This window comes from Bemisia tabaci, chromosome 1, assembly GCF_918797505.1.
Source record: "Bemisia tabaci chromosome 1, PGI_BMITA_v3".
Classification (NCBI taxonomy): domain Eukaryota; kingdom Metazoa; phylum Arthropoda; class Insecta; order Hemiptera; family Aleyrodidae; genus Bemisia; species Bemisia tabaci.
Genome location: NC_092793.1, coordinates 48,287,844 through 48,314,563, shown reverse-complemented (window position 1 = coordinate 48,314,563; position 26,720 = coordinate 48,287,844). Strand labels below are relative to the sequence as shown.

The window sequence follows — 26,720 nt, the reverse complement described above, 5'->3', positions numbered from 1 at the left end:
GAACCAAGCCTCTTAATTTGAGTGGATTTCCTTTTGATCTAAGCAAAAATCTGATTGAATCAAGAGTATTTTTTCTTGTCAATGTTTTCAAGAGTCTGGACTCTAGATCCAATGCGTTTTTTTTTCCAGTGAATGAGGTAGAATCGAGGAAACGGTTTTCTCCTTTGCAATTCATCTAATTTTTCCCGGCGCGCGTCTCTTCGACGGGTGACATTTCTATTTATTAATCCCATCTTGAGCTTGTCCGTAGCCGGTGTCTGATTATCGAGGCTGGAGCGTGCATGACTAAATATTGTGGTTACGCCGGCTCAACTTCCGCTGCGGAGCGGGGGAACTTTCCCGGAATTAGATAAGGCGGGCTCAGGATTACACTTGGTTCTTGACGGGCTAATCAAAAGTTGAGATCTAAGTTGGGCGTCTGTTGACACGGCCGGAGGTGCTTTGAGTGAGACGACGCTGGTGATGCAGAAGGAGGAGATAAGGAGATGTGCAGATTGCATAGGGCCCGGGCGGAGGTTGGCTTAGTCGGCGGTTAGCGGCGTCTCCTCTGTCGCCGGGCTCCCGATGACGTCACCGCCTTGGCCGCGCGCGTGTCCCCGTACTGCAAATAGGCTGAGCTCAGCAGTCTCAGGATCGGCTCCACGTAGCTCACCGACCTGTAACAAGGAACAGGGAAAAGCTCGTTACCTTTAAACTTACGTCCGCGGCTACCGCCATCCCAGCTCGCAGAGGGGAGATAAGACCCCAGTCTTAAGAAGTACTTTGAAAGCTGGGGCATGCGCAGGGTATCTTATGTACTGCCGCGCTAAGGAAAAACGCCGTATGAACCTTTAGGCGTGGTCAAATTTCCTTTGGCAAATCGCTAATGTATAGAAAAACTTCGGAATATTTTTCGGTCAATTTCTCAGATAATTTTGTTTATAATTTGATCTAAATTTTCTGAAAATGTCGAGGAAAAATATTCACAGTTTCCTCAAAAATAAACATTTTATCGGAGAAAGTTTGGCGACTCTTGAATGTTCATAGGGCGTTCTTCCTTAGCAAGGCAGTGTAGGCATGCCAGATGGCAAATATCTTCATTTTAAAGCCGAATTGGCTGGCTAAGCTGCATAGATCATGGCAATTAATTAAAAAATCGACCTATACAAGCCAAAAATAAATTAAACAAGTAACATTTCAAACTACTTGTAGATGAGAAATAATATAAAACTTACAGGAAACAATTCAAAAATGTGACTCATGCATGCGGTAAACGCAACTTTTCGGCATCCGTATCTCAAAAGGGCCAACAGCTGGAGGCAAGATTTGCAATCCTTGTAGCAAGAATTCGACAAAATTGTCGAATCCTTGGCAACACTATTCGGTGCTCTTGACAATTTTACTGCATTTTGGCAACTGGCAACGCAAATCTCGGCTCCAGCTGCTGACCTTTCGGGGTTCGGTTATTGCAAAAACATACTTTACCATGTAAAATAGGGAGAAGAATGAGATAAATAAATACACACGTATTACACACGCCGAGCGGGGTTGATTTTGAATCATTTGGCGCAAATAACACTCACAATTTTTATGAACTAGCCCTTCGGCAACAATTCCGAGTCAGAGTACGAGAGATGGGGACCTGAGAAGACCGCAGTAAAAGTTTATCGGCGCTGTTGCCATGTTTTTTAAAATATCAGCAAGTGTCAAGCATCGAAAACTAGAGATCAAAATTTTTACCCACTAACGGGGTCTTCGCGGATTGAAATACATGGATTTCCACCTCCTTTTTTACCCTGCTACGTAGAATGATGTCGTCATTTCCCTCAAGAGAGAGTGTGAATATATTCCAATGTTGCCAAATTTTCCCTCACAAACTGCATTTTTGCCAGGGGGAATTTTAAACATTCCCAACTCGATTTGTCACTGATTTTTCCTATGATCTCATAAAAGAATCAGAAAGAAAATTGGACAAGAATTTCACAGTTACAATTACTGTAAAGACTTTGCATGGGGATAGTTGGACCGAGTTAATTAGAATGGAACCAAGCTACATCGGGATCGAACGGAGAGAAAGAGGTTTAAAGTTTTGCTTCTGCATAAGTCTCAATGTAAAAGATGAACTTCAAGTTCAATTTCTGCCAAATTTGTTCCAACAAAAACTTTGAATTTTTGGCGATAGATATTAGAACAGTGGTTGAGTTCAAAACCACTCATAACTCAATTTTTCCCAAAATGTGGGTTGGTTCCTTTCTGCTTAACTCCGTCCAGTTATAAGTCAAATATTAAAATGATAAAAATTTCGCGTACTTACTTGCAATGTATATTAATTTTAAGGGTGCGTTTCGGCGTTCATGGAGCCTCATCGACAGCCCCATCATCATCGCTGCCGACTGATGATGGGGCTCCATTTGCTCCGAAACGCGTCGCCTAAAATTTATATACATCGAAAGTGAGAGAGCGAAATTTCTCTCATTTTCATTACTGTAAAAACTGAATTGTTTGAGTCAATTTTGAAACCTTAGAATGGAGTTCCATTCCCTCGTGTGGAGAAATGAGGATACATTCAATATCATCCGGCATAACTGAAGACCCCAAGCTGAACCGAAACGACGCAAAGTGGAACGAGTCAATTAGAGAGGTCGGACATGAAATTTCTAACTAAAACTGCGAATTTCGATATTTATTTCGTCACATTTTAAATTTTCAGGGATGCTTCTAAAAGAAAATTTCACGAGAAAACCACTTTTAGTACCTCACACTTTTGAATAAACGAAGTTATAAGCGTTTAAAATTTCCTAATTTTATCCGACCTCACCTACTAACTCGATCCACTGTGCGGCGTTGGGATCAGAATGCGAGTGGCGTTCGATTTTCCGTGTTCCGATCTTATTTATCGACACCGCACCGTGCGGTCGCTCGATTTATAAAACTCCCTTGATGTTTTATTTATTTTATATCTCTACGGATTTATCTGCCCTCCCCCCTCTGCCCTCTCCTCCCCCCATCGATGCTGTCCGGCCATAGCGCCACGCCGGCCGACCATGAGTATGCTCCTCACTTCCCTGAAGCCGGATCCAGAGTTCTGTAATTGAATTATCCTCTTTTCACGCCGTTTCTGCCCACTTGTCCCTCGCGGGAAGTTTTGTTCTGCCCCCCCCCCCCCTCATCTGGATCCGGGGGGATAAAACCCGCATATCCGGCCCCACAACTGATTTAGACTATCGTATGTATCGATGGCTAAATTGCGAAACCACGTATCTCCTTTGCGGTGTTTCAAAATCTCTGCCCCTACTTTATTTTTTCGATGAGAAATTGGTCAACCGTAGAGCTTGAAGTTTCGAAGGAATATTCCACTATTGAAGCAACAAAAAAACGGAAGAACTTTTCAAGCAATTAAATTGATTAATTTTCCAATGAAAAAATATAGTATGACAGGAAGTCCGCAACGTCGCAATACCCGGTCCCACACTTTTGCCATAAAATATGAGGAGAGTGACTCTCCAAAATAGTTTAGTAATAACATTTTTTGACGCATTCGAATCATAATAATTTATCATTCACTGTGGTATGGGTCTTACTATGCGTTTACCTATTCTCATCGGTATCAAGGACCAGGTCAAATGGGAGACTGTCACTGTTGATTTAAATGCGGTAATTTAATGTTGCCCCTTAGTTAGACAGCAATTTATTAAAAACATCTTTAAAAGTATTTTCAATCTCAAAATTAGGATATAATCTCAAATTAAATATACTTTTTCTTTCTGTGTACTTTACAAGCTTTGAGGGAGCTTTGTTTGTCCTTAAAAAGTCAGGAAGAAATTCCCCTACGAATGATAAAGGTTACGCAATTTGGGAAGTGTTCAGCAAAAAGAGCCAAGTGTCATTGACTAAAAACGAAGTTAAGTAGTAAGTAACTTTGAAAGTCCACCTCTCCACAGTATTTTTTGTAAAAAACCAATTTCAGGTTAATTTGATTCTTACAAAACAGTTTTCCGAGACATAATATATATTGCAGAGGATATCCAAACCTAGAAACACTCAAAACAACTCGTCCTCATTTTTTTAAAATTTCCCTGGCTCCTTTTGGCTAAACATTGTCTATTTATTTCGCAATATTTGCTTCAAGGCTGCAACTATAAACGGAAACACCCAAATGCAACTATTCCTGCCTTTCGGATGCCCGCATTGCATACGTGGCATATTGAAGGCGCCGGAGCATATGGAACGTAAAACAAGGATAAATTTACTAAGAGTCTCACCTCTTTTGGTAGGTTGTGGGGGTGTACGGAGGAGGGTTGCTGTAGGAATAAGCGTCGTTGTTGTAGGCCGTTCCAACGGTCGGGAGGTTGTAATCTTGGCAAGTTCCTAGGAGACTGCACATCCGCATTCCAGTTGCCGGCCAGCTCGCCGCCAGAAGTGCAGCCAAGGCAACTACTCCTATCACCGCTGCCGTGGGAGTCACTCCTTCTGGCAGTAATGAAAGACCATCTGAAAAAATTGAGACAAGAGCGAGATATTAACCGATTCTACACCAAACATTGAGCAGTACTCAAGTTCATTAACACATGAGAACAGAAAACATTTTCCTCCGCAATCCCTAGTTGGGCCAACACTTAGAAAAAAAAAAAAAAAACCACATTGGATCTAGAGTCCAGACCCTTAAAAACATCGACAAGAAAAAATACTCTTGATTCAATCGGATTTTTGCTTAAATCAAGAACCAAGTCTCTTAATTTGAGCGGATTTCCTTTTGATTTAAGGAAAAATCTGATTGAATCAAGAGTATTTTTTCTTGTCAATGTTTTCAAAAATCTGGACTCTAGATCCAATGCGTTGTTTTTTTTTTTTTTTTTTTTTTTTTTTTTTTCCAGTGAAGGATTTTGCTGAGTCGTCAGCAAATCAAAGAATTCCTTTTTAAAAAAAAATGATTAAAAAGTTGATGAATTAAGATTGGTCACTCACTTGCACATGGATTAAAACTTAAAATCGTCGGATCGGTTTCGAAAACTTGGTCTCATCATTGCCGTTCACCGACTATTTGTATAGAATCATCATTTGTATTGAAGTTATCAATTTATTGGCAAAGGAACATAAATAATTTTACAATAATGCAGAACTCTCACGGGTAAATGGGGAGTATTTCTGATAACCCTTCCTCTCCTTGGTGCAATTGATCGCTTCCTTGACGAAAACAAGTATTTGCCTCAGCACAACTATGTACTGCTGAGAAAAGCCGTTTTCTTCTGATACTGAATCTAATTTTTCGCAGTATTCAAACGGCGTTCCTATAAGATTCATGTTTCTAAGGAACTTGCTTAAGTGTTTCTGTATCTTTACCTCTTTAGAAAAGTGTAGGAGGGGGGGGGGATGAGTTCAAGTATTAAGTAACGCACTTTTAGAGAAATCTGAGCTTGCCTTACTTGGAGGATAGCATTACGAATGAAAATGAATTTGAAAGATTACAGGATTCTTGGAAGAAAAAGTTTTCCTATCATGTTTTTCGAGAGGTGTTGGTAAAGAAGCAGTTACGACCAGCGTTGCATTATTAGTGTCAAAGAGTTTGCGTCTATGAATTTGGGTTAAATGTGCAATACTAGAGGAGGTAATTAAGAGGGTCCGAAACAAGAAAAAAATAGTTACTTTGCGTTACTTGAACTTTCCGAATGAAAGCATTTTAACCGATACACATCATGCAACTCTAGTTATTGTAAAACAAAACTAAAAAAAATTGTTCATAGTTCTGTCAACTGTGTTAGTCTGAAATGAACCTGTGATTAAAATACTATTTAATGCTTTTGTTGCAGGTTTGCTGAAGTTCCTATCTACCTTTTGAATCAGATGTTTTTAGTGAGTAAAATGTTTAAAAATTGCTTTATTTGTAAAAAAAGGGAAGTTCATAAGAAAAATTAGCCAAACAGAAGTGACAAATGATGTGCCATACTTATTTTCTACTGATTTTAAGGAAAAATTCAGGTTTCAATTCATGTTAATATTACAGAAATATTATAGTTACATGGCATAAACGAGAATTAGCCTATCTATAACTCTGAGAAAACATTTATCTATGAAACAAGTTGAGAGTATTTTTCCTTTATTTTTTTGAACACTTCAGATTTAAATACGAACAGAATTATCCACCCGTATCCACCTATGCGGCACACAGTGAATCGAGTCAATTAGAGAGGTCAGACATGAAATTTTTTACTAAAACCCAAAATTTTGATGATTTATTTCGTCCCATCTCACATTATGAGGGGTGTTTTGGGACGACAATTTCACAAGAAAACCAACGGGACTACTTTTAAAACCTCAAACTTTTGTATAAACGGAGTTATAAGCCTTCAAAGTTTCCGAATTTTGTCCGACCTCTCCTATTGACTCGATCCCCTGTGCGGCAGTATGATTAGAGATGAAAAATCTCATCGGGGGAGGGTTGGATGGTGTAAAAGGCGAAGATGACGTGGCGACGTGTATAAAAAGAGCACTTACTTGTGGGGAAAGATGGTAGAACGGAGATGTCTTTATCGAGCGAGTTCTGCTCCGGATCCGAATTTGAGGATTCGGGGGGCGGCGGCCCCGGCGGGGGTGGCGGTGCTGCTGCGGCAGCGCTCTCCTGGGCCCAGCTCACGGCGCACAGCCCCATCACCATGAGCCCGAACATGAAAAGCGTCTGCAGATTCCTCATTTCCTGAAATCAGATCCATATTTTTACCAATGGATTCTCTGGTAGCAACCGTTTTTAAACAACTTTTAAGAAAACTCGTGAATTATAAAACGACAGATTTTAAACATTGGCGGATCCAGAAATTTGGCAACGTTGATTTTTCCTCATTTGGACCGCGTTAAATAGAAAGGAACCAAGCCACATCAGCTATTGCCAAATTTAATGTTTTATATAAAAACAGATGTGCGGATTTTCTTGAAAATTTCAGTGATTTTCTCCATAGTGCGAAGCAAATTCCTTAACATTTTCAAAGGGACCCGCACAAAAGTTTTCTCGTAAAAAATTAAATTGGCAATAGCTAATGTGGCTTGGTTCCTTTCTGTCAATCTTGGGAGGAATCAAAATGATTTACAACAACACAAAATGAGTACACTAGAAAATTAATTGTACATTCCGTTTTTAAAATGGTGCCCTTGCCTACCTTAGAGTTTCTCTGAGCCACCGAATTCTCACGGAATACACAGGGAAATTATATAAGTACGACCCAATGGCTAAAATTCTCGGGCCCTCAGAGATGGCCAAATAAAAGATTAAAAATTCTGAATATCTGAAAGTTAGCAACAAACCTTCACATTTTAAGAGAAATATATCCGATGCTTAAACGAGCATAGATCAATTTGTAACGGTCAATGCGCCCCGATTATCATCATTTATAAATGCAAGGGAATGCTCGAGGGACGCCGCCCGGCAGGGAGGGGCAAGGGTGAGGGGAGCGAGCTTAAAAGTTTGACTGTCGTAAATTTTATTTTATTCCCGGTGCTATGCGACATTTTACGGTTAAAATCCATAGCGTGGAAATCGCCCGGCACGGCGATTTTCCGCCGCGTTTCTCCAAGCCCACGACAGAGGAAGTTCTCACAACTCCCATTAGGAAATGAGACCGTGTAATACCCTACCAAGCAAAAACAGCATTCTCCCCACGGAAATTCCTATTCAAATGCGTCGTTTTTGATCGGCACGGTGCCGGCGAAGGATATACTATCCGGGATGAGCGGACAGGTCTCATCCTTGTGCGATTTTTTAATCGTATCCTCGTGCATCAACCCCGCCTTATTTTCTCGCTGATTAAATTTTTCTTTCCTTGAAATATTTTTTAAATTTCACGTGGACAAGGGTGTTGGTGATTCAAGATGAAAGAGATCCGATCAACTGTGGTGATATTCAAAGAAATGTGTGTGTGACTAACGACTATAATGTTAAACTAAAAAAATTACACAGGGCCTCGTGGCCTGAAAAAGAACTTAAATTTGCTTCGGAAACCTTTACATCAAATTTTGAACTTTTGAAGTTGGATTTTTTAGGTACACAAATAACGGACTGTAAAATAGCTCATCTTAATCCGGGTTTCATTCTAGGGGGACTTTGTATAAATTTATTTTCAAATTAGTTCATTGTTAAAATTGTCCAAAAAGAGAAAATAACAGAGTGCCCTACCATTTTCATGAAATACACCTTTTTACTCAAAATCAAAATTTTATTCCACCTCAAAGTATCTTACAAAATTACTAACATCAATTCTACAATGACTTGTCAGCAAAATTTTTTCATAGATAGCGTAAAAAAATGTAAAGGTTTCACCTAAAAAATAATACCGGATGGAATCAAAGGAGAAAACAGGAGTGATATTACGTTTATCTACGTAAACTCTTTTTCAATATTTCCATTGATGTGAAACTTTCAAAGCATTCATTATAAAATTTAAGAAAGATTTGTGTACATAACTTTCTTTTAAACGGTGGATCAATTTTTTTTAATATTTTGCGCTCAAAAATAACATACAACTCTACACAACTCCATCGAAAGTAACAATTTTAGCCGGATGAAAAAAAAAATAAATTTGGGAAGAAAATGCAGTAATTGGAAATTCGATTCTTCCCGCTTAAAACATAGAAAAAGAAGTTCACTCCCTCTTGCTTACTTAAGATTGTTTCATTGAATATAATCCATGCTCTCTTCGAATTTATGAAGTTCCTATGCGTTAAAAAGTTCCTATTCGGATGTTGGAAAAACTGCACTTAGATTAGTATAACAACAGCAAAAATCGCAATCTGATATCAGTATAAACGAGTACTTCAAATTGTATACCCTGGCTTTAATTCAATGACTACACTTTGGGAAGTTTCCGATTATGAAAAGTAACTTACGAAATTTGTTGTCACTGGATCGAGACACTTCACAATACTGCAAGAAAATCGTGCACTAGCTTCGTGCCCCTATTGTTACACCTATTTATAAGAGGGGGTTGTGGAGGGGGGTGGGAGATAGACCTGACACCAGCCACTCACTTCCTTCCTCACGAATTTTTAGACCGCATCAGGTCCGAGGAAGGACTAGGGCAAAACTACCCCTAACTCATCAGCTACCCCTCCAAATCGGGTTAAGTGATTTCTCCTCGGCTCAATGTTTGAATGTAACCTTCACGGGACAGGGTTCCCCAGTCAACGAAATCCTTAAATTGGGCTGTTGCATGGTTTTTTTAAGGATTCGACACATCAAACAGGCGCTCTATCGATGAGACACGCATTGATATTGATTGGTGCAGAACATTAAGATAACCTTATTAACAACTAATACAACGAGCAACGATATATATAATACATCGAACCACTTTTGAATACGGCCCATCCACTTTCGAGGGGTAGGTAAAAAATTTAAGGTCTTTCATTGTTCCGTTATTTTACTTCATCAAATTTTAGCTACGAAAATGACTCGGGTCAAATGATGATGAGTTGCGAAAAATCGGATTTTGTCCAAAACATTTATTTACTTTTTCCCCTTTTTCTATTAATAAGGCATCATATTTAATTAAATTTATTTTTGAACTAAATCTTTTGGGGAGTATGCGTGGGTAACACGACCTGAGATACGCATATTTGCTTTTATCATTAAGCATGGTGCATGTAGAAATGAGGCGCTTCTTTTAGAACATCGTGCACTTCACTCCTTGTAAAATTAACGTAGTGACACAAATTACGTAACACCCGGGGGAGGGGGAGGTCGAGTAGGGCGTTACGTCATTTTGTTTTCACGTGTTGTTGGATAGGGACCTACATCACAAAAGTGTTACGAGGGGGGAGGCGGGGTAAAAATTGCCGAAAAAGTGCGTAACGTAATTCATGAACGCCCACGAACGCAAAGAAACCCGGAGCGCCTTCAATCCCTTGACTAGGCAACACGGACATCCAAGGAACACGAATAGTTGCGTCCCGGCGCCTTCATCACGCCGCGCTTAGTTCCAATGTACAAGTCTTGAGTAGGGCCGTTTATTCCTTCTTTGCGAACCTTTTAACATCCTCTTCTTCCCTGTAGCATGCCAGCGAACTTTCTTTTTCGCCTTTAAAAACTCCGTGCGCCCCACAAATACATTGAGATATTGAATACATTTTGATTTCCATTTTAATGTCAAGAAGAATACAGAACCATTACGGCGCGGAAGCAAATTTCAGGTATCTTTTTGCGGGGAATCTATTTCAAATAGGCCAAAATGGAAATCTAAAGTATTCAAACGCAAAATATAATCGATCTGTCGTACAAAGCCACGAGTATATTTACGTTCACAGTTGATTTGATACGTAAGGAACTTCAGAAAGTTTTTCTCGAGAAAAAACAACCAAAATTGACTTGTGAAGGTATATTGATTCCAGGTGAAAATGAGAATCGAGTCCAGTATCTTAGCAAAATCAGCTGGGTATGTCGATGTAAAGAATTCTAAGGTTTTTTGTGAAAGGTGGAGGGTATCTGTGTGTGTGTCTCGTGATAGGTATATTCACAGGAAAATTGTCATCAAACTTTGCAAACAAATTTGGAAACTATTTTTCTTTCCACGTTTGAAAATTTTGTCAAAAATCTATTTCAGCATCTTTTTTTGTTTTTTAAACAATATTATGTATGTGGTAGCGCTATTTTGAAAATATTCTTTCCTGATCGAATCGCTTCTGTACAAATTCACCCCACAACTAAACGACCGCTGTTGCCAATTCTTACCTGACGCCTCCGCCGTTTCTTCTTCTTCTTCTCCTTTTTCTTTTTAAACGTGCCATGGTCAATACCATTCAACTGAAAGCAAGGGCGCAAGGCAAGGTTTCCCTCTTGACCCACGTATGGCGAGAGTGCGCTTCGCTCCATGCCAGCTCCGAAAACGCAGAAAAATAGGCAAAGAACCGCGGGAAAATTGAATCGACACCTTTGAAAAACGCGCGGACCGAGGGCCAGGCCAGGGTGGTGAGAAGGTTACACTTCACCGCCTCAATGCCCGAGCTCTCGGACCAGGTCGAGAATCGATAGGAGAGGTGGTCAGGGGTCATCAGGTGTGTCGAGTGGTGACTCCGGAGGGAGGGGTCGGTTTTTTGTCTCCGCGATGTGGGTCACGTGCATAAAAGCGCCTCTTTTCGAAATTATTTTGCGGGCGCCGGTTCCTGGGATAGTCAGCGTCCATTACTCACCCTATGTGATGTTGCCGATTCTTAATGAAAAAAAAAAAAAAAAAAAAATCTGCCATGCTGAGGAAAAACTTCGTATGAACGTTCGGGTGTGCACATTTTCCTCGATAACAATTTCATGGGAGGGTAATGAATATCTTTTCTTTCTCGTAATTTTTAGTTATATTAGATCCAATTTTAAATGAATTGCTTTGTAGAATTAAAAAAAAAATGATTCACGAGTAACCCCGAAAATCTGTATTCAATTGAAGGAAATTTAGCAGCGTCCTGTGAGGAGGCGACCCAAATTTCCAGACAAAACCATCGATTTTTGTTCAGAATGCTGCTTTCTTTCCCTACGAAATGTGAAAAGTGCTTAAAAACAATTCAAAAACTGTATTAATTTCATTCTTGGATCAAGAGATCTCAGAATTTAGCCATCGAGCCCTTGAACATTGAAATGCATTTTGCGATAAGGTACAAATAGTTAAGACTCATTTTAGAAACAACTTAAGTGCTAATAATGTTCCTACTTGAACCTGTCCTTTTCCTTCTTCTTTGTCTTTCTCTTTTTCTGATTTTTCCTCCTTTTCAGCCTCTTCTCCCTTTTCATCTTCCTCTTTTTAGCGTCTTCTTCCTCTTTTTGCTTTGTTATTCGACATGGTTTTTCTCTTTCATTTCTTCCTCTTTCCTAACCTCTATACTCCTCCTCTATTTTATTTTTTCTTCTTCTCTTAACCTCTCTTTTCTCTTTTTCTTTTCCTCTTTCCTCACATTTCCACTCCTAGTTTTCTTCCTCTTTTTTTTATTTTCCCACCCTCTCCTCTTCCTCTTCCTTTTTCGCCTGTTTTCTACATGTTCCTTTTTCTGTAATTCCTTTGCAATTCTCCTTTCTTTTTTTCAGCACCTTCCTTTTCTTCTGTCCCCTCATCTTTCTCCCTTTTTTACTCTTTTTCTTGTTCCTCTCCCTCACTCTGCTATGCCATCTCCTCTTTCTTTTGAATTTTCCCGTCTCATATACCTAGATGCAATTATGAATTAACCCGAAATACTAATTTCATAAAACCTCATTACTAACCCCTTTTCTCCCACAGAATACTAACACAAATCCCTAGACCTATTATGATACCTACCCCCACCCTTTCATCCCAGCTCTAATTAAAACCCAAATTTCTTTCCAATTTCAGATCCCTTTCAAGGCCGCAGTATCCCCCGGATATAAAGCCTAAAACAACAACAACAACAACAACAACAAAAATAAAAACCCGAAATAGTAGTTCCTCATTTCAAAATGAGGTCCGACCAAAAGGTCAAGGGAAAAACTCGATACGACAACGCCCGGAATCCCGTGCAATTGGTTAAATTACATGCAGGCGTAGGTACGCGCGACGGAACCTGGGAATGAATTATCTCAGCAGAGAGCGCTAATATCTATTGTTTTAATTTTCTCCCGTTTATGTACCTCACCTCGCTCTTTGATCCCGCTCGCTGTGGGGGCTCCGGGCCCGACGCCGCCCCTTTCTCGTTGCTCCTTCCGCGGCTTCGCTCCCGCTTCGAAAATTGGTCGGCGACTGAGCGCAAATTTAAGAAAGGACTATAATCTTTCCTCCTTTCATCCCTCGTTTTAAGCAGAGCGCCGAGTTAAAATGAAGTTGCGAGCCTTCGCAGGATCGTTTGTCCGCTTTTCACTTCCTTCTCCTTTCTCTTACCTTTTTTCCTGAGAAAGTTGAACATTGTCTAATTACTGGGAAAATAATCTCCCTCAGGTGAATAGAAAACTGCGAGACTTCATCCATTGAACTCGGTATCAACCTGGATAGCTCTTTCGACCACCACGCGGTCCACGTCCCAACAGGCACGTCGCGCCGTGGCAGTGGGAGACCTGGGCAATAATTTGAGAATTAAAAACAGGCTCATCTTGAAATACCCTTTGATAGCCAAGAATCAAGGCAATCGATCTGGTGGTTTTATAAATGTAGGAGAGTATAATCAAAGATAATGAAAAGGGGAGTTTAAAGAAATCATACAAATAAAACTGCTTCATATGCCTTTACTAATAAAGCTATCATAATATGAAAATAATGTATGAGCGCAATCAAACAAGATCTAGGAACAAGATGTCAATATCTAATAAAATATTCAGTTCCATGGAAGTTAACCCTTAACATCTTGGCGTGGCATATATGGCACACTTTTTGACCTTTCCATGTGATCTACACTGAGAAAAAAAGTACAATAATTTATACCGAGGAGTACGGTGCGCAGTAATACGGTTACCTGCACCGTACTCTCGGTCATGTGAACCGCAGGGTGCGGGAGTGCGAACCGAGCCGTGAGAGGCCGCGGCTTACTTGACCGAGGTTCTTCCGTGGAAAAAATTCCACGGTGGTACGGTTCACATTACTGCACATCTCGGCTTTTCACTCGGGTGAAATCGGAAACGTTCGGGTGAACAAATTTAAAGTTCGGTTTCTAACCGTCTTTGAGCAAGTGAGTGTTTTCCACGGACTGGTGACTGCAAATTTTTCCAGACATAATTCTTTTTCAATCACAAGTGCATATAAGTATAATGATATTTGAATTTGCCGCGTGTGGTCCGAGTCGGCAACATTTGGACAGCTGGAGCTGGGTGAGTGAGAAATGTGCACCGTCTATCAATTCTGTTCTCTGTGATCATCCTCCTTTGTTATCAGCCACGCTTGTGCAGTGTCGAATGCTTCATTTTATCTCAAATCAACTCTCATATCCCTGAATAATTAAAAAACAGTGCTGAGTTTTTGTATTTGAAACTCTGAATTGTGTCACGCAACCGAACGTCACAGATCCAGCTTGTCTCGTTCCAATGATTTTGTCTAACAATTGAAGTACATATGTTTCTCAGGTACCCACCTACAGTTTTCAGTAATCCCCTTTGTTCTTTTTAGTTAGTTTTCTTGTTTGATGAACCTGCTCTCCTGAATTTAATAGGAGTCTGATTCAGAGAGATACATGAGCCCATCGGTATAACCTCAAAACATCTTCCTCCTTAAAGAGTAATTGATAGCTGTATGACTTTTTAAACAAATTACTCAGCTGATTGCATCTTGCAGTCTCAGTATTTGTTTGAAAATTTAGCAGTGTTGATTCATCTATTTCACCCAATAGTTGCAGCCTCACTACTTAAGCTTACGCTCTTACCTTAAAGATTGTGCAATTATTGTCAGGTGCGCGCACAGTGAGTTGTTGCTTAAATGCATGTTACCTCTACATATGGACTTTCATCTTATAATTTTTGAAATGAAAATCAGTGGTGCATCTATTATTTAATGAAAGGCGAATGAAAAAAAAACAAACCAGAAAGTGTAGTGTACTCAAGAGATTCACATCCAACTCTGCAGAAAATTCATACCTTCTGATTCAATCGCAAAAATTGTCTGGTGAGTCAGTGTTTTATTTTATTCTCCGTTTCAACACCATCCATGTTCTCTGCAATTGTGACCGATCAGGATATTCTCACATTTTATTTTATTAACGACTCTAGTGCTCTTCGCAGGGAGAATTAGTTTTAGCATACCTACATTGAATGTCTTATGCCCATCCAACTTCATATTCTAACAAGAACTAGATATTATAATAAGTTGTGCAGTTCTGTAAACCTTTCTTGATACTTAAGTTTTAAAATGGTGTATGCAGAATTTGTATTTGTATTTCATGAGAGTGATCTTTAATCAGTTCTCTTCAAGCAAGTTTTCTCACTGACTTGAATAGAGATACTGTTCCTTGCATGAACCAATCATTGCTCCTAGACCTAATGAGGTATTTTTTTTTATTTTTCAATCGTGCTTAATTCTTGTTTAGAGAGATGTGTATGTGTCAAAGGCAAATAGTCAAATTAGGCATTTTATCAAATACCTAGGCGGATTGTCAAATTTTCAGATGTTGCGAGGTTTCTTATGTTTTCACAGAGACCTCTCGAATTTCCAATATTTAAAGTGTGAAAATCCATTAAAGTACAGACTGTTATTGCCTTTCCTATTCAAAAATGCTCCTCACATTTCTTCAGCTGTCCAAATTGTGAAATAAGTTTATTTTATTAAATGCTGTGTATTTTGAGATAAATGTGCAATCTAGGACTAGAAATAACTCAGGTATTTATCATTGTATGAAGCAAATTTCTACAGAGAATTCCTTCCCACATGATCAGAGCATTATTTTGTCTACAGTTAGTAAAATAATCAGAATTTCAGTCTAAGTGAAAATATTTGACCATTTGCCTAGGCATTCAACCAAATGCCTGATTTGACTATTTGCCTTCAACATATACACCTACAACGACCGATCAGCGATTCAAAATTGGGAGGAACTGAAGTTACTTGGGAATTTAAAAAAAAAATGAATTTAAGGAAAATTAGGAAAAATTAATAACCAGCTTTTTCTCTCCCTGCACTGTTTTTCATGCCGAACACCAGATCATTTTCCAAATTAAATTTTAGGCTTCATGGCATCGATTTTGATTAAAATTTGCTGTGCTGTCTGACTAAATATTTTCAAAATTATGACACAAGAGCCCCGCTTTTGAAGGTCCGAATGTCTTTTTTAGCCTCAAATAGTGACCGAGGGAGGTCTCTTCATTTTTCATTTAAATTTCTCTCAGGTATTAAAATAAACAATGTGACTTTATTATTGCAAATTAATACATGAAGTCGAGAGATTTAATGAAAGGGGGGGGGGGAGAGATGATTCCAAATTCCCCTCAATAGAAGACAATATCCCATGTATCCTCTGGGAGGGATGCAAAAATCCCTGTTGGTCTTAGCAGGACCAACGGGGATTTTTGCATCTCTTCCAGAGGGTACATAGGATCTTTTCCTCTATTGAGGGAAATTTGGAATCATCTCTCCCTCTCCCCTTTCATTAAATATCTCGACATTATGTATTAATGGGCACCCTAGCCCCCCCCCCCCCTCCCCACGAGAAAAAACACGGCAGTCAGGAGTACCAAAAATGGGCACTCCCTACTAGCGTGCGGTAGCGAAAAAAATTGTAACTTCATCTCTTTTGAATGAAGAAACTATTTATTTTTGTAGTTGCAGCGAAAATTTATGATAGCTGTTACTAATACTGAAAAATTCAGTCATTGGAGGGGGGGCCATCCGGAGCCCCCCCCCCCCTCCTGCCCCAGCAGCTACGTCACATCGCCCTACCCTTACCGGCGCACCCCTAAAAACGTCGGTAACGCAAACCGCACCACCCCGGTTGTGCAAATCGCAGTTCGGTAGCAGGAACCGAGAGTTCGGTACCCTGAATCGGGAATCTCGGTACCCCGAACCGAGAAGTCTGGTAGTAGCTACCGAGGATATACTGTAGTGTAAACCGAAACATTCGGTGTTCAATATCGGCCGTACTGTGCGGTACGTGCTAACGCACTGCGGTTCTCCTGACCGTACTTTTTTTCTCAGTGAATGCTATTTGACCCCTCAACAATCAACATCCTACAACGTGTCAGATATGGCATGGTAGAATCCAGCATGACCCAATTTATTCTATAGCTTCACCTACTTTATTTTCATTATTCAACTCTCATGAGGCCTCAGTAACTTTCAAAAACTAGAACATTTGAAGACTTACAGAAAACAAAACAAGCAGTGAACTCCAACACAATGTGTTGATAAGGCGCGTCATTAACTCGCACATATCAACCCCTTTAGTTTTCGTTTACAGAGATTTCAAAAAAGGCAAGCAGCACAACAAGAGAATTAACGATCCAACAGTGCAAGGTCAACGAGGCACCTTGACGAGACCGTGTATTGTAAATCTAGAAAGCTATTCGAACAAATTTAAGTTTTTTGATCTGCCTCAAGCAAAATCTTATCAGATTCTTGAAGAAAAGTGCTACGGAAAAATTTAAGCGAAGAAAGGAAAAATTCTGTCGAACTCCTAGAAGATAAAGTCGATTTAAAGGTATTTTTGGGCTAAAATACCCAAATCACCGGTATTATAAATCCCGTTATATTATTGAAAAGAGATTTATACTCGATATAAATGCAATTGTATTAAATATGTCTTGATTTTTTTATTTTAAACGTCTTTTCATGCAAAGAAGCTTAACCATGTCCATGCTTTATTCATTCATGAATTGAAAGTAAGCAATCCACATCCCGAAAATCTACCGATTTGCCGTGAAAAATTGCAGAAACTTGATATATCAGGTCGATGTACCCACTCTTTGAATTTACCAATCGATTTAGTGAGTGCACGTATGTGAAAGTCAAAATGCTATAGTCATTTTGGGTGCATTCATTTTTCATGAAACAATTGTAAGTAATTTCAATCCCGAAAAACCATACATTTTCCGTATAAAATCGAAAAAATCAAAATATGTCGACTCCCTGACGTGAAAATTAAATTCTACGTGTGAAAATACTTATGTATCGATATGCTGAACAGAATGCCCGCCTCTCCTCGTAATTTACAAACCGTTCCTATACTCATCTCAAAATTTTTCTCAGAGCTTTGTGTTATTATCAGCTTCCATTTAAACCCCGGTTTGATGGCCGAATCGGCTGCCCAAAAAGCAAGCCATTTTTGAAGGGCTCTATGAGAAATTCGTGATATTATCAGCTCTCAGGAAATCACCCCATGGGTAAAATTGCTGGTATAAATTTTCGAGAGCTTAAAATAATCGTATTCAAGAAACTAAGGCATTAAACTATGGAGTCAATTTCGTTTTAATAATGTAACGGGATTTACTTGTCTTCAGGTCAAAACTCATACAAGGAAGCCCCTTGCAAGAGGCTAATTTTTTGTAATTTCACTCAATTTTTTCTCCTTTTTATAATTGAATTGCTTGTCACATTCTGAGGTCAATCATATTAAATTGTAATTTATACATTTCTTTTTTTCTCCCCTTCATTTTATTTTTTGTTTGGAGAAGTTTTGTTGATTTCTTCGGATTTCGAATACTGTAACTTCTCTTCTATTTGGCCGATTTTTATGAATGAGACCTCTTTTAATTCGTGTTTCAACGGAGAGTAAGGAAAAAATTGCTAAAAACTCGCGAAATAATTTTTTCGAAAATTGGGCGAATCCTAGCGTGACGGTGAAATGGTTAATGAAGCGTAAGTAATTGGGCGAGGAGCTGAGGATCCCGGCCTAGCTTGGCGACCGTCATTAGCTATTGTTCGTCGAGACGCCGACGCAGTGATCAGGAGCGTGGGGAAGAGAGGGGTAAGTGGATTCCTGTATGAGCCACGTTTAGCTAATGGTCTAATGAGTCTCGAGGCTCATCACAGATTGCACTTACACAGATTGCACTGTATTTCTTAGTTTTAATAAGAAATAAAATATAATTCTGTAAAATTAGTAAATAAATACCAAGACAATTATTCAGGATGTCAAAGACTGACTGAAAACTTTTTATTAACCTCATATGATAAAAATATTATTATCAGCTGACACTGACATTGTTGTCAGATGAACAGCACTATCAGAGCACGGGTACCAACTTTTGAAAAGTATAACAGAGGTTTGGAGATCTGTCAAAGCAACGTTCTGAACAAAGCGGAGGAGTTAAATTCTCATTCCGAGAGTGCCGACCTGCTCAGCCATCCTCGAATCAATTCGCTTGATTCTGCTTATATATGCATATTTTAAATCAGCGCGTCGTACTCTTAGGCTTTTTTTAAGAAAACCAAGTAACGTAGACTCTTGGTATTCACTGCACATAAACTAGAGAGCCCCAGAATGAGAAACAACTTTAAATCATAATTATTGACGGATAAATAAACTTTTTACACGCTTTGGAAAATCTCAGAAGTTCGCGGTAGTCACTTTTCGGTAAGGAACTAAGGGACTCGGTTATTGTATCGAGCAAGGTTCGAAACGATCGCAAAGGCGGTATACTACGTATACGCGCCAAAATGCAGGATGATAAGGGTTTAAAGAACCAAGTTTATCGAGTTTTGATGAGGAGAAATGCGCGGGTGTCCTTTTACCTAATACGTTATCCCCAGTTCATCCAGAACACTTACCTACTACTATAAGGATCAATGTTCGATCATTCACGCGACGACTTGCTGCTCCACAACAGTATCCGGATCCGATTTGACGATATATACATCTCATATCTGGCTCACAATTGGCGTCCTCTGCAGCATGGACCAAAAAAATGAAAACAAATAGAGAATAGATAAAGATAGATAAAAAAATATATTGTGAATAGATAGAGAATTGATCATGAATAAATAATTGAAGAATACATATTTATTCACTTGGGCCATGCCTACAGGTGGAGAGGTTGAGAAGGACCGCGACACGGTCCAATCAGCATCAGGAACCAATAGATAGAGAATAGATCAAGAATAAATAATTGAAGAATACATATTTATTCACTTGGGCCATGCCTACAGGTGAAGAGGTTGAGAAGGACCGCGACCGCGACACGGTCCAATCAGCATCAGGAACCGGTTAATCTGCCACTCACTTCTGCTCCCCTAATACTCGTATTACGAATTTCGAGATGCACGCATCCTGTTCGCGCCGCTAATGGCCATGCGGATTTTTACTCTCGTGTTAAGGAAGAGGGAATTCTTAGCCCCGAGTTCTAATTTTGACGAAACAAAACATCTAATTTTGCAGTATAATCGAATTACTCTTCTCCGTTTTTCTCTTTTCCTCCCTCTCTCTATGTGTCCTCCTCATCTCCCTTTTTGAATTTCCCGCTGCAGATAAGTGCTTTCATGTGTGCTGCTGCCGTATGAGCCTTCAGTCGTTACCAAATTTCCTACGTCAGTAATACAATCCTATACGCTCCCTAAATATAATACGACTTTTCGGAAAAACCTGTACACCTATTTTTAGTCCAATTTTTTAGAGATTTCATGGTAAATAGATCCAAGTCTTAAACAAAATTTCAACAGATGACCTTCATAAATTCCGTCAAAGACATTTCATCGCAGAAAATTCGGCACCTCTCAAATACACGTACGGCGATTTTTTTAGCACGACATCAAGGACCGGAAATAGGAGCTCCTCATCGCAAAAGGTAATTCGATAAAACGAAAGCTCAACCTTAGTTTCTTTGACTCGTAGTCTAAAAAATGAGAGGAGCGGGTTGAAATTCCAATCCGCGGTGGGATATTGATCTCCGTGCACGGCACACAGTGGATCGAGTCAATCAGAGAGGTCGGACGTACAATTTTTGACTAAAACTACACATTCTGATGTTTATAACGTCACATTCTGAATTTGAAGGGGTGATTTTAGAAGGAAATGTCACGAAGAAACCAATAGAATCAACTTTAAAAGCTCAAAGTTCTGAGTTAACGGAGTTATAAACTTTTAAAGTTCCCAAATTTTGTCCGACCTCTCCCACTGACTAGATCCACTGTGCGGCAGCGCCCAAGAAAGCAACGGACTCCTTAAGCCCCGCGTTCCGTGTTCAATCAGTTGACAGTTAGCCGACTCCTCAAAGGTAAGCGAAGTTTTTCGATTGATCCGAGTTGTATAACAAGTTTCAAAGTGGACGGGCGGTGCGGGGGTGGGGGTGCCGGCGGGGGATGACGAATGGCGGAGGGGGGCGAGTCGGTCTTAGATAAATAAAAGTCGAGTGGCACGCCGAAAAAGTACGGCCTATAGCTCGTTACAGTAAGAATCAAAAGGCACGATGGGGATGGGGGTGGGAGTTGGGGGTGTGGGGGGGGGGGGGGTCATTGATTTACGGAAAGTTCATCGTTGCCGTTTCTCCCATTACACTGTTTTTTAAACGTAGCGATAAAGCACGGCTGGGTTATCCGAGTCGGAATCAAGAGGTCACTCTTGATTCGATTGAGAAGATCGATATATCGAAACGTTTATCGCCAGGCCTGTCTTGGAATGCCTAGGTTGTACGCTCTTGCTTGGAGCGTGGGGCGCCAACCCTAAAAGTGGCAATTTATCACATTTCTTTTATTTACTGAATAGAGAATTTGCAAGTGCCTAAAAGTTTGTGAACTCGCGCATTTGAGATATGAAACTACTTAAATACTTGAGCATGAGATTGGTTTATAAATTGAACAATTATTGGAGGAAATATGACCAATTAACTCACCTAACTGCTAAAACGCATGAGTTCAAATGGGAAATGCCACTGGATGAAGATGACGTCGCTAGGCGCTGCATTTCCTCAATTTTAAATTTATACTTTTACAATTTTACATATCAGAAAAACAATATGAATAAAAATACAGCGAACTTAGCTCATTAAACATTATCAGATGCAGCGATAGCAGTTTTACGTGCAAACTATCAATTCCCTATTGGCCATCATGCTTAAACTTGTTCTCTTTTCCCTCTCCTTTTCTTTCTCCTTCCTCCTCCTATTTAATTTGTTCCTCTTTTTTCCTGTTCTTCGTCTTACTTATCTTAAATTTTCCTTTCCTGTCTTCTTACTCGTCCTACGCTTCTCATTTTCCTCTTTTTTCTCCTTCTTAGTGCATGCAGAGATAGTAGCTCTTCATACAATTCATAGCAAAATGAAGTATCATTAATCCCTACTTTCCAAATGAATCATAGCCGGGAAGTATGTTTGTCTGCAGGAATGGTTGATCGGTTGGTCTCAGTGTTTCTGACTTGACAAGGAGCAACTGCTCTACTCATGACATTTTCTGGTTATTGGCTTCTCTTTTCGCTTTTTCCCCCGCTCCGTTTTTTACCGTATGGTATCGATTTGCGCTTTGGCAAACACCTTGCAATCTATAAATTGATGTGTTCATCAAATCTGACGGGAGAGCTCATTTTTTCACTGAAACACCTTACGTGACTTTTCCTACCCTCACTCGCGTGAATGTCTCTAGTTTGCCGTCATTATTCACGCATAAATACATAAATTATCGCTCGAAGCTACCTATTCTCTTATATCCAGCAGTTACTTCGAGATCTTCCGAAGGGTAGAAAAAGTTGTCGCATCAAGTTTTCCCGATCTCTTTATTACCACATTCTTCACCCTTGATGTGGAAAATTCCAAACTCGTGTGATAAAGCACAGGTTGTTGCAGATTATATGAGGTCGGATTCTCTTCATCATTTTAGTCACGTGGGAAAGAAAAATCAAAAAGTTCGTGTATACTATTTCTAAACATATCGCATTTTTGGCCGTAGGAACTAGCGTTTGGGAAAATCCCATCTCATTAGTTTTCGCTAATCTCTTAGCTTAAACCACTAAGACGCAATTCTGTTACCTGCGCAACAAGCCAATTTCATATAGAGTAGAATTCAGAAATCCCACTATCTTAGTAAGAGTACCTGGGTGATTTCACGATAACAGGAATAGTTAAAATGTGAAATACCTTAAAAATAAAAGTGCACCAATTTTAACAGGATTTCATTACCTCATTTTAAAGGTATTGAACCTCCTTTTTCCAGCTTTGGCACGCTCTATTTTGATTCAGTGCAAAGTTAAAGTGATTGATAAACAAGCCATTGAATCAGGTATCAGCGCTTCCCGCGGGACTGCTGGAAGTCCACGCAAACATGGCGGCCCTGCCATATTGTGTCGGTTACGTAACAGACGCAGCGTAACCGACACTTGAAAATGTGAGATAAAAGATGATACAAAAGATGAAACTTGGCAATTCTTGAGTTATGAGGTGGAATTGATGCTGCCTTAAAAGTTTTCTAAACTTTGGAGACTTCCTTTTAGTTTAATAATATTAAATTGAGGTTTTTGCGTAGTGAGGAATTAGTGCTTCACACCTAAAAATCACTGGTTTTCATAATAATTAAAGTTTTCATTGTAAAAAAAACTGACTTATCAGTAATGGTTTTGTCGAGAAGACTTCAGCGAACAATTTGATGGCAATTTTGAAACTCCTGACTCCGTCTGGCGAGATAAACACTGCACTCAATACAACTGCAAAAATTTGTTGCCAAATGTGGCGACACCTCTTTCTAATGACTTTTCTCGCTCAATAATAAACATTTCAGTTCAAACTGGCAATTTTCTTGAACATTAGAGTCTCTTTTCAGCAAATATTGCCAAAGAGTTCATGATCAGTACTGATTTGTTACCGCAAATTGCTCTTTTGCTTCAAAATCGGGGTTGGCGACGCGTAACCGACCGGACATTTTCGGCCTTTAAAGTCTCATATTATGAAATATGATAATAATTTATCATATTTTTTAGCGTGGATAGGTTCAGGGACATCATTCCTATTGATTTATTCATTTGGTTTTCAATCGTTTTGCCCTATATCGTTCATAACCCACGGCGACACGACTATTCCTCTTATCGTGAAATCACCCACCTACATGGGGAGAGTACGGACATCTCGAAATATGTAGCTCTTAGGGTCCAAAAGGGTAGGTAACCTTTGAAAATGAAAAATGTCACTGTCAATCTTTAAACTCTAATATCAAACAAAAATGGACAAGAAAATTCATAAGTTAACATTCTTCCGCAAAAATGAGTAAGTTTATACAAAAACTAAGTCAAATACGTGATTTACCAACGACAGTTCCGAACAATTGTGTTTATAAATCACTCTGGATAGTTTGAATTCATAGATTGCCTACCCTTGTGGGCCCTAAGAGCTCCATCACCTGACCTCAAAATTTTCGACATGTCCATACTCTCCTTATATAGGTACTCTAATCTGAGTTCGTGAAATTTTTTAGGCGCTATGATGGCCCATCCCCCCTCCCCCCCAATTTTTAGGTGCCAAGGCCCGATTTTTAGGCGCATTTGGCGCATGTCGCCGGGGAAGGAAGAACACTGAACAAGTCCATACTCCCCTTATATGGACACTCCACCGTTCTCCAATCGTAAACGAAGTATAATCGAAAGAGGAGCGTGTAGGGAGGCGGAAAAATTGGCGGAGATCTCACCTGCGCAGGGGCGGAAACGGAAGCGCGGAAGCTGTAAATTCACGTCACCGGGGCTAAGCCACCGCCGCGGCGGTAACAAATTGACGCGGCGGCAAGAAATTGGATCCAGAAGTTTTTGATGGAGCGAATTGAGATGCAATCTGAGAAATTCAATTATTCGACTCAGCTGAGCTCTGAATTCCAACCGGGCCTCGGTGTGGCTCCGGATTTTCCAATAAGGGCCTCGTCGACGCCCCCGGGGCCACCGGTGCGAATTAACCCGGGCGCCGCACACTGGGACGAGAGGCCCGACTTGAATTTTTTTACCAAAACTAAATTGTTCCGTCACATTATGAATATCAAGGGGTGTATTTTTTGGGAAATTTTCCCTGAAAACCAATTGCGTCACTTCTGAGCCTCTACGTTCTATAATAACGGAGATATGAGCGTTTTAAAGTTTCCTTTATCATGTCCCCTTGCTCCATGGCTTGTTTTACTGTGCGGCGGGCACCCGACACCGACATTCGCACCCCGTCGGATTCGAGGGGAAATCATCGGGAAATGAACCTGCCACCGACTGGGCTGTCAACTCTCTTCCGTATGTTCGAGTGTGGTCGCATATCTCCAGGATTCCCGCACGAACCCCGCGCTCATATATACGACAGTTTACCCACAAAAGAGCCTAAGGGTCGCATTATTAGCCGGTTCTGAACCAGCTCATTTCCGTAGGAGATCTCATGTGGGTTTCATTATGACTTAGTGAGGTTTGAGGAAGCCTTTGGCATGGGATTATAATGAGGACATTGTTCCAAACCTAGAGTAAAATTAGAGACTTTCATTATAGACATAGATGTTTGAAAGGGGTCAACATGATTGATCATACTAAAATTATACGGAATACGAGGAGAAAAATTATTTTTAAATAATTTACGGCAGGTCAGGACCAACCAATTTTGCAATTTTTGTAGTGACAACTCATTTTAATTCCCTGTAAGAACATTACGGCGGGGAAATTTCAGAAAATTTTTATCTGAATTTTGATACCGCATTTTTGAAGGAGAATCATGGTTGAAAAGGTAACTTTCATTTCAAATCAATTTATTTGAAATACGACATGCGTTCCGCACCAATTTTTCAAACAAGGAGAATTGGACTGCATTTTGCAATTTGGAGCTATAAATGCTGGCTCTTCTGGAAAAACACTCATGAGCATAAGGAAACTATTTGCACGTACGTTGTTTTTAACCCTTGCAGGATTTTATAGTTCCTAATTGCAAAATGTAGTTCAATTGATCCTGTCTGTAGTATCTTCAAAATTGATCGTCTCGCACGAAATTCATCCAGATTCATTCATTTTTCCAGTTTTGAGTTTTGTTTCCTCATTGGCTCATAATTCTCCTTCAGATTGAATGCGACTATGTAAGAGTGTTGATGGACTCACTTTGGAATTAAGGTGACCTTTTATTAAGCCTTTACGTCACTTTCACGGTTGTATTAACCATAGGTAATGGTATAAACCAAGAATAAAAGTCCCTTTAGACTGAAGCTGAGAGGATTAATCGTGAGAACCAGTGGCGTGGCGTGCTTTTCGATACATCTATTGTTATGCCGTTTAAACCTATGGAAAAGGATCGATAAACAGGGTGTTCTCAGCAAACACCTTAATAATCGATTCTTTGCCATAGGTTCAAATGGCAAAACAATCGATACATCGTAATTCACGCCACGCCACTGATGAGGACGTTCCTACCGTGAGTTTTTCAGAATTCTTGAATAGCAAAATTTTTTTGCGCTATACGAAAGAACTGAGCTAGATTTCGTATGCCTAAGAGAAAAGGATTTCCATTAAAGAATCCGCAGAAATATTTATTTTCAAAATGAAAGGTCTCCGTAATAAATCGCCCTTTCCACTGGAGTTTATAAAGCATATTGAGAATTAATCCGGCCAAAAAAGGGGAGCAAAAGGGTAAGGTAAAGGGATGGGAAGGTGGATTGGAAGGTGAGAGAGGGTGGCTGGGAAAGGAAAAGAGGAAATAATTTATTTTTAAGAGGTGCCTCAAGATTTTGATAAGAAAAAAGAGAGTGAGAAATGAAGAGCATCTCAGCTGAGGCATGCGTTTAAAAGAGGAGATAAAGAGGGCGAGGAAATGTGATTATTCCCAATAATAATTAAGGGCACCTGGTCGCCTTATTTATTACTGCTCTCGCCGATTTTTTTTTTTGCCTTTTTCCCCTTTGCGTTCCACTCTTGCTCCAGGCTACACAGTGCAACGTTCTAGTACAAGAGGTGCAGCTTACAATAAACCCACCGTTTTGTTTATAAAAACCGAAGAGGAAAAATAAGAATAATCATTTCCACTTCTGAAGTGTTGAAAAATTAAACTGTATTTGAGGGGCCAGGGTCGGACTGACCATAAGGCCAATCTGCCATTGGCAGATGCGCCCCCCTCAGCGCGCCGAAGGCGCGCCCCTCTTCCGGCTGCTAGAATGATAATGAAGAAAATGAAGAAAAGAAGAAAAGAAAGAAAAGAAAAAAAGAAAAAAAGGAAAAAGGAAAAAAGAAGAAGAGAAAAAAGAAAAGAATAATAAATAAAAAGCAAGGAGAAAAGAAAATAAGTAAAGGAAAAAAATGCCTAAAAATTATACGTAAAGCTTGAATAGGAGTTATAGAGGAAAGTGTATTCTGTATTTTGTCCCCTTCTCTTATTTTTCTTTTCTTCAGCTATGTAGTATGTATATTCATCAGGGCCGGATTTACCTACTGGCCGCCCATGGGCC

The 26,720-nt window shown here is 39.7% G+C and overlaps 2 protein-coding genes across 3 annotated transcripts in view; one reads left to right on the top strand and one right to left on the bottom strand.

Annotated features, from left to right (window-relative positions):
• Window positions 1-26,720, top strand: part of LOC109038906 (uncharacterized) — a 155,421-nt gene that overhangs the window by 69,363 nt on the left and 59,338 nt on the right. The gene's annotated exons all lie outside the window — the stretch shown is intronic.
• Window positions 137-10,959, bottom strand: LOC109038909 (uncharacterized). 2 transcript variants are annotated; one of them, XM_072306557.1, is made up of 4 exons: window positions 10,691-10,959; window positions 6,472-6,670; window positions 4,242-4,470; window positions 137-656 (listed from the first exon to the last, which is right to left on the bottom strand). In XM_072306557.1, the coding sequence occupies exons 1-4, from the start codon at window positions 10,829-10,831 to the stop codon at window positions 533-535; spliced, it is 693 nt and encodes a 230-aa protein (XP_072162658.1). In that variant the 5' UTR covers window positions 10,832-10,959; the 3' UTR covers window positions 137-532. The 2 variants fall into 2 exon arrangements, with proteins under 2 accessions (XP_072162658.1, XP_018909721.2); XM_019054176.2 differs by lacking the exon at window positions 10,691-10,959 and adding an exon at window positions 8,851-8,983.